The 11545-nt window shown below is 47.2% G+C and overlaps 1 protein-coding gene across 1 annotated transcript in view; it reads right to left on the reverse strand.

Moving 5' to 3' along the window:
- Positions 1 to 642: 642 nt before the first annotated feature.
- Positions 643 to 11545, reverse strand: part of adgrv1 (adhesion G protein-coupled receptor V1) — a gene marked incomplete at its 5' end in the record, with an annotated part of 297728 nt that continues 286825 nt past the window's right edge. Inside the window, 3 exon segments of the mRNA XM_079516851.1 lie at positions 643 to 1792; positions 7952 to 8103; positions 8347 to 8357. Of these exon segments, the coding sequence (XP_079372977.1) occupies positions 1671 to 1792; positions 7952 to 8103; positions 8347 to 8357 (285 nt within the window). The 3' untranslated portion in view covers positions 643 to 1670.

Consider the following 11545-nt stretch of genomic DNA (forward strand, 5'->3'; position numbering starts at 1 on the left):
TGGTACTAGGTCGTTTTTTTTTCTTGTTTTTTTTCTTCTGCAGACGGCAGCAGAATGTCCAGACCAGACCAGACCACCGTCTGTCTGTCTTTCCGTCCCGGACCTGAAGTCTCAGACGGTGTAGAACACGTTTGTGAAATTCCCTGCCCCCCTTCCCATGTGTTCCTGCACTGACTGACCCCAGGGGTCAGTCAGTGCGTACTCCGTGGCTTCAGAGAGAAGTAAGCACGCCATGGCGAGTCACGATGACCCCATAGGTCATGCAGGAGCCTATCTCCTGTTTCTGTTCACCCCCTGGACGTGACGCTATGCCGTAAAGGACTTACCCCCAATACAAGCCTTGATGCCGAGTGCCAAGGAGGGACTGGGAGGCGTTGGGTTGGGTCCCATTTTTAGAGTCTTTTTTTGTTTTCTTTTTAGACGGCACTGCCCACGCACTTGCCCCAGCCTTGTCCCTTCCCATTCGGCAAGTTAGCTGGTTTGTGCCGGACACACAGGGGGGGGGGGGGGGGGGGAAGAGATAGAGAGAGAGAGAGAGAGAGAGAGCTATATAGCGTTTGAACGGGCTAAACTTCCACTCTGGGAGATTTAGACAGTCAGAACTGCAGTTCAAGTGAAATCAGCACACAGGCCACTGTAAAATAGAGGATGAATTATTTATTAACAATGTTACACAATCTCAATAAACCCAAGCTAGCAGTGGTGGGTGTGCTGGGGAGGGATACCGACTTTCTTTTTGTTACTAAAATCTATACATTACAAAAACCCTAAATATATACATCCAGAAAGAGATTTTTGCTGCATAAAAAAACAAAAGAAAAACTCCATCAAGGACTTTTTAAAAATTAATTTAGTAAAACATTTATATATTCATATATAAATTTATATACCGGTATGTGTAAATATAAAAAACCAAGATGTACAGTAAAAATCACAACGTTTTCATATCAAACAACTATAAGAGAACATTTCTATTAAAAAACATGTTTTAGTGCAAAATCATTCCCAAATATAAAAATACTGTTCTGTATGTTCCTTTCTCTGCGATATGAAAAGGGAGGAATGAATGGAGAGAGGGATGGATGGATGGATGTATGGAGATGTAACGCCGCATGGAAATCCAACATCGTATCCCCCCTCTTGACCTCCCAACACCAGGAAACCCGTTCCAGGTCACATAGCACCCCAGGATTCGAACCCGGCTCTACCGCATGGAAAGCCAACATCGTGACCACTAGCCTAAAAGGGAATTCCCTCTTGACCGGGGGAGGCTTTTGATCATCAGGCAGAGGCTCGACAGAGCCACTACTGCTACAGAGGCGAGTGCGAAATCGCCTTTGCGTTTGATTAAATGGTCACGCCCGCTTCCTAGTAGTAGGGGATAAAGTACAGTTTTAGACCGCTACGGAGGGGCGCCGTCTCAAGCGAACTTGAGCCACGAGAGACACCACCAAGTGCGCTTTGCAAGTTGCCGTGTCAAAGTTCGCTTAGCCGACTCCGTTCGAGTTGCGACCCGATAGGCACAGAATAGTAAATCCTGTTATGGTGAGAGCATTTGCTCACTCATTGCAGAAGTGCACTGGCCAATCACAGCGTGTCCTTACTCAAACGCGAAGGCGATTCCTCTGCACTCGCGCAACAGAGGGATGGAGGCGTGAGGTAATATAAGGTTAGAGGTGCGTGTCGGCGATGGGGATGCGTCTCAGCTCGACGATCTGGGAGTGGTCCGCGCTGCTGCCTCCGTCGTGGCTGTCGTGGGCCGACTCCGTGTCACTCAAGTTGAGGCCCGTTCCTGAAACAAACAAACACTTTGCTTTATTTGTTTATTTTGATGGGACAATAAAGCATATTAATGGACATTACAAACCAATGCAATGTAAATACATCGGATTTAGCAAAGAGAACAGAGACGATTTACAGTTCAGGGAATAAATAAATTTGTCGTACATCATAGATGTACATCTGTTTGTGTGTGTGTGTGTGTGTGTGTGTGTGTGTGTGTGTGTGTGTGTGTGTGTGTGTGTGTGTGTGTGTGTGTGTGTGTGTGTGTGTGTCACTTTCTCTCGCCTTCATCGTCATTTATGGTTCATAACAAGATACACAGTGTTCCACTCAAATGGCCTTTGAACATTTACAGCTGAGTTGATCATTAAAGATGATTGATAATCTATCACGTTGGCCCATGTTAACGCCAGTACACCGTTATCTAATCAATATGAAATTAATGGCAGAAGGCTTTGTTGTGGTTGATCAACCATAGTTATCATTCCACGGATAAATATTGTGCAAATAGCCGATGCGAGGCATTGTGATCTTGTAGATCAGCTATTTTCACAATTCTTTCCTCTTAGGTAATATTTGATATTCATATTAGTAATATATTCATATTAGTTTATTTTCTTTCTTTTTTGAGGTATTAAAAAGGTCTTAAAGGTCATTAAATTGTCAGGTTTTAAAAGGTCCTATAACAGAATTTTAGTCGTTTTTACTGTTGAGTAAATGGTACATTTATATAGCATCTTTATCCAAGGCGCTTTACATAGATGTGCATTACATTCACCCGTTCATACACTGATGGCGGAGGAAACCATGCAAGGTACCAACCAGCACATCAGGAGCAATTTGGAGTTCAGTGTCTTGCCCAAGGACACTTCGACACTAACTCTTTCGTCAACAAATAAAAAGTAGACTGTTGGGGAGGGACTATTGGAGAAGTGTTTGGTTGCACTCAGGTGTTGCACTCTAAAAGTAGCCGATCTACAAGCCCTAAACTAAATCTAAATCTAAACTAAACTAAATCAAAATTTGCTGTCAAAATCAACAGCAGTGTTGGCCTATGCTGACCTGTGCAGAAGAGGGACGGGCCCCATGCAGTGGCCATGTGGTTAAAACATAACATTAGGTTTTTATCACTGGTGTGATGTAAGTGAGTTAACTTGTAAACTTGTGGGTCAGGGTAACGATGTAAAGCTGGCCATGATGACGTAACCACATAAAGGCCTTCACCCAGCGAGGCTGCTCGCGATAACACAATTATTACATAATAATCACAATTGCAGTTTGTTTTTTGCATTATCGCCACAATCCTTTCCATTCCTCTGCTGCACTGTATGCTAATTTTATCTAGTTTGAAAATACAATTTCATGCATTTTCCCAAATAGCAGAGATGGCAGATGTGCAAGCTCTAGACGCAGTGCCAATGCGACGCGCTTGTACGATGAGGTGAAGTTGAAATTGTGTCACTATCATGTGGAAACCTTGCATGTCCAAAAACGGTTAATAATTTTCAGGATTCCAATTCTAAAATAGCAAAAGCAGCAGATCATACAAGCTCGAAACGCGCCACATTCCGAGCTCGCATATCTGCTACATTTGATGCTTTCGTGTGACAGTGTATTTTTTTACAAAAATAAATAAAAATAAAGTTAAACCATGTAGATAAGAGGTTTCTGCCCGACAGCAATAATATGGAGATACAAGGTTTCTCACGTGTGTGTGTGTGTGTGTGTGTGTGTGTGTGTGTGTGTGTGTGTGTGTGTGTGTGTGTGTGTGTGTGTGTGTGTGTGTGTGTGTGTGTGTGTGTCTCTCTCTCTGCAATAACAGCGTTAATGGTTGACTACCTAATGGAGAGTGAAGCGCCTCATTAAGGTCGCTTCTCGCTGACCTGTGTCAGGTTGTAGTAGATTATGTAATTCAGATTAGGGTATTATCTTTACGGCTGACCAGACTGGCTGGATGACCGGCTGCTCAGAGAGAGACAGAGAGAGAGAGAGAGAGAGAGAGAGAGAGAGAGAGAAAGAGAGAGAAAGAGAGAGAGAGAGAGAGAGACAGAGAGAGAGAGAGAGAGAGAGAGAAGAGAAAGAGAGAGAGAGAGAGAGAGAGAGAGAGAGAAGAGAAAGAGAGAGAGATTGAAAGGAGGTTAGAAGTTCAGTGTGATGCAGTGGTGGAAAGTAACTAAGTACATTTACTTAAGTACTGTACTTATTTAAGTACATTTACTGAAGTACTGCTCAAATGCACGATTCCATAGTTAACTACGACCTTCGGTCGCAATTATTATTGTGAAATAGGACATTCTTCATAATGAGTACTTTCTAGTTTTGGTACATTTTGATACCATTATCAATATACTGTATACTTTAGTACTTTTACTCAAGTACATTTTGAATGCCAGAATTATACTTGTAACAGAGTAAAACATGTGAGTACTTTTAGGGCGAGGTCGCTTCTCGCCCTCAGGGTGTCTTACTGGTTTCTAACCTACCCGTATAATGTTTTCAGATACATATTTTAGCATGCTGATTAAGTTTAAAATGAGTACTACACTGTCTGGATGGATGTCATCGTTCTGTAATCAACATCAGCTGTTGATGTTGATTACCTTGCATGTCCAAAAACGGACATGCACAGTCACCCACACAGTCACCCTTCTGGGCCCAGCTCAGTTCAGTCTGTGATGACGACACGCTCAAACGCTGCGTGCAACTCGACTCCCTACAATAAATCCAGGCCTTATTAACACCTCCACGTCTCTCACACTCAACAACCCACAAGAGGGGACTTTTAATTTGGCGTCTCCTTGGTGACATCCTGTGTTTGTCTGCGATGCATGCAAGTACTGACCAGAGTGAGGGAGGGAAGTAGGGAGGGAGGGGGGTCTAGTTAAGCATGGAGCATATTCATCATAACATTCTACATTCCGTGCACTACTTGGCTGAAGTCTGGGGTGTGAATATCTATATCGAGCTCATGAAATAAATCATTCCGTATAATCCCCTTGCTATGCCTGACCGGCCGGGGGAGATTTAGTTTAGGATTTATAACCACATTTGAGTCACGATATTTGTTCTATATCGCCCAGCCCCAATAATATGAAGGAGAATGCGAGGAATCTGTGCATCGTATCGGATTCCATCACACGATCTGTAACTCCTCCATTTACTGCTGTGTGCTATTAATTGTGGGACATCATTTTTTTACATTTAAAAAAGAATAGTTCCATACGTCTAGACACCGTGCAGCCACAGTGACCTGGCTCTGACCCCCTGAACCCCACATGACCCGGGGGGCCCTCCACCCAGCCTAGTCACAGGTGCAGGGCAAACGAGGAGCATGAATGTTTTAACAGCGCACGAACAGCGGCAACTCTGGGCGATAAAAATCTCCTAGTGGGCGTTCCTTTACCGTATGTCCCCGCTTTGAAGTGCATGTAAAATAAGCATCGCACCTAATTTGGGTGGTTTTGGTTCCACATGGAGGGTAAACAAAGCAACACATGAATTTGATGTCGTCCAAAACATTTTCATGTTTTCGGGCGTGTTTTCGTTGCTCCGCCCACTTTTCGACTATCGAAATATCCTTGTCCCGACGGATATTCATCTTCACAGGTCTGTTCAACACCAACAAAAACAACACATAGTACAGAAAAACATAACACCAAGACAAACAAAAACATGAGTTCCCCACTGTATACAGAACCATCCTATCGGCGGGGCAGTTTGTTTAATGCCGCGATGGCCGAGGGGACAAAACTCCTACTGAAACGAACCTTTTTCCAGGGTAAGGTTCTGTATCTTGAAGAAGCGATACAGGGGATGATCAGTGTCAAGTGATATTGAGAGTGCTAGCCGTGTGATGGCATTATTGTTCATATCAGAAAGTGTTGGTGTGGGAAGTCCGATAATCTAAAATAGGACGATTATTCCAATAAATGGGGCTTCTAATCAAATAACGCTCTTCCGGAAAATATGCCAGGCTGTCGCCTGCTGTTAAAACACACCGTCCGGCTCATGAAGGAGGTAGGTAAGGATTAAAGAAGTCTGCACAAACAGCTGCTGCTCCGAATAGTTTTAATGTGCAAGCTCACAATGTGCCGACCAAACAAAAGCAAAAAGCTTTTCCTGCTGATTAATAAAGTTTGGAGCATCTAAAGTGAGTTGCGAGCCCTTCCTTTTGCTTGAAGACCGATTATAGCTACTATAACCAGGGCTGCACATAACTATTTTGGGCTAGTTCTCAAAGGAGCACCTGGACATGCAAGTTGGTGCGAACAGGGGGGGGGGGGGGGGGGGGGGGGGAGGTCGACGGACGGGTCGACGGACGGACGTATCTACACTGCCACAATGTTATGCTGCCCACACAGCCAGATGCAAAAGATACAAAGATGCTAAACTACAGTCACAAACAGTGTGGTCGTTAAGCAGCAGGAGGTTTGTTAGCAGCACTGAAACTCCTACACAGACAAAATGAATTACTCACCTACTGCTGCAGGTTCCATGTTTAAATAAAGTAATTCCAGTGTTGTTCAAGTGACAGATGCATGGTTTTCACATTGTAAATAATGTGGTCGCGTGGTTTAGTGACTAGCACAATGACAGGAGCACCGTAAACTTTGGGAAAGTGTCAGCTGAAACAGACTTCCTGTGCTCTGACTTCCTCTTCAAAATAAGAGTCACGTGTAAAGATTAGTCAACACTAGTTTTATTTCTAAGTCTACTTACAGGACATAACATCATATTTGAGTTCCTTTTGAATACCTGTCAGATTCTCTACATATAGCCTAACTGTCGCAGCTCTTGGTGCAAATGCGCCTTGCATGCCTTTGATCTACCGCGCAGAAAACATTTTGACGACGCATGCGCACTGGCGCACCAGTTGTGTGCAGGCCTGACTATAACCCTTTCCAGCATCACGTGGACACTGGGTGCAACTGTAAGCTTGTATTGTATTGCTTCTTTTTTAAATGTAGTGTGGAGTGAAAGTCATCATAGAGTAAGTATCCAAAACTAGGAATAATAAGTACAGATGCTCAAAGAATTGTAAAGTACTGGAGTAAATGTACTGTTACTGTTCACCACTGACTGTAGTGTGTGTGTGTGTGTGTGTGTGTGTGTGTGTGTGTGTGTGTGTGTGTGCATGTGCGTGTGCGTGATGTATCAGACAGCAGTCAGCGCCGTGAGCTCGTGAAACATTGATGTCGATGGAGGAAAAGTGGTTTCCATGGCAGCCGGGCGATCGAGGGTCCTCAGGGGAACGACTGGGAACTTGTGGGAAGACCCAACACTAATGCTTGCTCTCTCAGAGAGAGAGAGAGAGAGTGAGAGACTGGGCAGTTCCCATGAGTGGTAGATAAATCTGCCCTGTGTGTGTGTGTGTGTGTGTGTGTGTGTGTGTGTGTGTGTGTGTGTGTGTGTGTGTGTGTGTGTGTGTGTGTGTGTGTGTGTGTGTCTCGCACTCTCTAAACTTGTAGAAACTCCAGTCCCAGTACTGTACTGATATTAATAATACTGTGTGTGTGTTCCCACAGCCTTCAAGGTCCTTGTGTAGAATCCAAACGTACTAAATGTTTGTTTGTGTGTGTGTGTGTGTGTGTGTGTGTGTGTGTGTGTGTGTGTGTGTGTGTGTGTGTGTGTGTGTGTGTGTGTGTCTGTGCGCACGTACAATATGTGTGTGTACAGTGTGTGTGTGTGTGTGTGTGTGTGTGTGTGTGTGTCTGTGCGCACGTACAATATGTGTGTGTACAGTGTGTGTGTGTGTGTGTGTGTGTGTGTGTCTGTGCGCACGTACAATATGTGTGTGTACAGTGTGTGTGTGTGTGTGTGTGTGTGTGTGTGTCTGTGCGCACGTACAATATGTGTGTGTACAGTGTGTGTGTGTGTGTGTGTGTGTGTGTGTGTGTCTGTGCGCACGTACAATATGTGTGTGTACAGTGTGTGTGTGTGTGTGTGTGTGTGTGTCTGTGCGCACGTACAATATGTGTGTGTACAGTGTGTGTGTGTGTTTGTGTTAGAGGAGTCTGTGAGTGAAAGCATGTACTGTAGAAGATGCCTCACATGGGTGCGTGCATGCGTGCGTGTGATGTGCACTACTCCCGACCTGTAGGTGTTAGTAGATGTGTGCGTGTGTGCGCGTGCGTGCGTGCCTGCGTGTGTGTGTGTGTGTTCTGCTCACCGGTCTTTAAGGCGAATATGAGGTCGTCGAACTCCTGAGACTCCTCGTCCCCGCTGGGCCCCAGGTGTGTGTCCGTGATGGAGGTGGGGCTGTGGGCCTTGTACACACTGCTGGGCTGGCTGGGGGGCCGCAGGGGACGCCCGCTCCCAGTCCTGGCGCGCACGCACACACGTGCGCACACACACACACACACGTACGTACACACACACACACACACACACACACACACACACACACACACACACACACACACACACACACACACACACACACACACACACACACACACACACACACACACACACACACACACACACACACACACACACACACACACACACACACACACACACATTTTGTATCGTTACGTTTTCCTGTAGGTCAGCGATTCTCACTTCGAGGCTTGCTATATGCGTCAGGGGGGAGGGGGTAGAGGGGCACGGGACCCCCATCAAAAGCGAAGTGCATGGTTCCATTTGTACACTCTCAGGGCTATACCGATCCTTTAGCTGATGCTGATGGGGACCCCCTCGGAACGAGGCTATAGTTCATTAGCATCTCTGCCGTGGACTGACCGCGGTCGTGTCCCCCGCCCCCTACCCCCAGGCTACGGGACCTGGTAGTCGCCGTCCCATAGCAGGGCAAGTGCAGGTCAGCAGCACGACCAATCAACACACACACACACACACACACACACACACACACACACACACACACACACACACACACACACACACACACACACACACACACACACACACACACACACACACACACACACACACACACACACACAACACACACACACACACAGCTAGACTTCTCTCACCACATTCATTCAGAGACAGAGGGTGGGGGTATCAGCCGTGTAATCAGGTCTGTGGCGAGTCGGGGTCACGCAGAGGTGACATGATCCCAGCACCCCAAAGGGGTGAAGGCTGGGTGGAGGGCCCCCCGGGTCATGTGGGGTTCAGGGGGTCAGAGCCAGGTCACTGTGGCTGCACGGTGTCTAACGCTGCACTCACCAACGTTTAATACCCATAACACCCCTCTGCTGGGTGAGACACACCTAGAGAGATGGATGGACCATAACACCCCTCTGCTGGGTGAGACACACCTAGAGAGATGTTTAATACCCATAACACCCCTCTGCTGGGTGAGACACACCTAGAGAGATGTTTAATACCCATAACACCCCTCTGCTGGGTGAGACACACCTAGAGAGATGTTTAATACCCATAACACCCCTCTGCTGGGTGAGACACACCTAGAGAGACACCCCTCTGCTGGGTGAGACACACCTAGAGAGACACCACTCTGCTGGATGAGACACACCTAGAGAGACACCCCTCTGCTGGGTGAGACACACCTAGAGAGATGTTTAATACCCATAACACCCCTCTGCTGGGTGAGACACACCTAGAGAGATGTTTAATACCCATAACACCCCTCTGCTGGGTGAGACACACCTAGAGAGACACCCCTCTGCTGGGTGAGACACACCTAGAGAGACACCCCTCTGCTGGGTGAGACACACCTAGAGAGACACCCCTCTGCTGGGTGAGACACACCTAGAGAGACACCCCTCTGCTGGGTGAGACACACCTCTGCTGGGTGAGACACACCTAGAGAGACACCCCTCTGCTGGGTGAGACACACCTACAGAGACACCCCTCTGCTGGGTGAGACACATCTAGAGAGATGGATGGACAGACGTTTAATACCCATAACACCCCTCTGCATAACACCCCTCTGCTGGGTGAGACACACCTAGAGAGACACCCCTCTGCTGGGTGAGACACACCTACAGAGACACCCCTCTGCTGGGTGAGACACACCTAGAGAGATGGATGGACAGACGATTAATACCCATAACACCCCTTTGCATAACACCCCTCTGCTGGGTGAGACACACCTAGAGAGACACCCCTCTGCTGGGTGAGACACACCTACAGAGACACCCCTCTGCTGGGTGAGACACACCTAGAGAGATGGATGGACAGACGTTTAATACCCATAACACCCCTCTGCATAACACCCCTCTGCTGTGTGAGACACACCTAGAGAGATGGATGGACAGACGTTTAATACCCATAACACCCCTCTGCATAACACCCCTCTGCTGGGTGTGACACACCTAGAGAGACACCCCTCTGCTGGGTGAGACACACCTACAGAGACACCCCTCTGCTGGGTGAGACACACCTAGAGAGATGGATGGACAGACGTTTAATACCCATAACACCCCTCTGCATAACACCCCTCTGCTGGGTGTGACACACCTAGAGAGACACCCCTCTGCTGGGTGAGACACACCTACAGAGACACCCCTCTGCTGGGTGAAACACACCTAGAGAGATGGATGGACAGACGGACGGAGAGACGGAGCTTTTTTATTGCTCTGTGTATCACTTGCATTATTATGGCTTGTACCAGAAATAAGAGCGAGAGAGAGAGAGAGAGAGAGAGAGAGAGAGAGAGAGAGAGAGAGAGAGAGAGAGAGAGAGAGAGAGAGAGAGAGAGAGACTGGGCAGTTCCCATGAGTGATAGTTAAATCTGCCCCTTGTTTCTCTCTCTCTCTCTCTCTCTACATTCCTCTCAACCAACCAGGTCCATATAGGGAATTCTCCAGGGAGAAACCTGCTGAACTGACTGAGCCACTATATAGGAGCTCTGGTGTGTGTGTGTGTGTGTGTGTGTGTGTGTGTGTGTGTGTGTGTGTGTGTGTGTGTGTGTGTGTGTGAGCGCACACAGAAGCTTGGGAAGAGGGGTCACAACTCCACTGATTTATGGGGGCTGGTCTCACACACACACCTCTCTCTCATTCCCATGCCTGCTTGTCGGTTCTCTGGTCCTCCCTCACACATTTCTCACCTCAGCTGATCATGGCTTTTCAGGGAACATGCCGTGCCCCTTGCACGCACGCACGCACGCACGCACGCACGCACGCACGCACGCACGCACGCACGCACGCACGCACGCACGCACGCACGCACGCACGCACGCACGCAGCATTTACTGTCATTATGCAACATATGTAGGTGTGCGTGTGTGTGGAAGGGGGATGTGGGAAGGGGACTAATGAAGACATGGACCACAGATGCACATAAAACATTCGAATGAATTAGACGATAGAATTCTCATCCTTTTTCATTTCAAGTTTGATATAGTCTCTGTCGGGTGAACCCTCATATGCCAAACACTTTTGTCAATCCGTCCATCTTTAACCACTTCCGGAATCGGGTCGCGGGGGTAACAGTTCCAGCAGAGATTTCCAGTCTTCCCTTTCCCGAGTCGGTGTCTTGCTCATGGACACTTCAAACACTGAAACACAGACCAGGGCTGGGCGGCGAACCGGCGACCTTCTCATAGCGAGTGGCTGCTCCTACTCTACCGACTAAGCTATGTCCCCACATATGTCCCCACAAGTATATAGAATTTGAGAAAGACGTGAGGACCGTTTTCTTGGTCTTCAAAGGAAAAATCAGTAAGAAAATATATATACTTTTAGATACAGGTTTACAATTCTGAAAGGATTGATGTTGTGGTTAGGATGACCCATTTAGAGGGTTGCTTTAGGTGTTGTAATGTTTT

This window comes from Electrona antarctica, assembly GCF_951216825.1.
Source record: "Electrona antarctica genome assembly, chromosome: 12".
Lineage (NCBI taxonomy): Eukaryota > Metazoa > Chordata > Actinopteri > Myctophiformes > Myctophidae > Electrona > Electrona antarctica.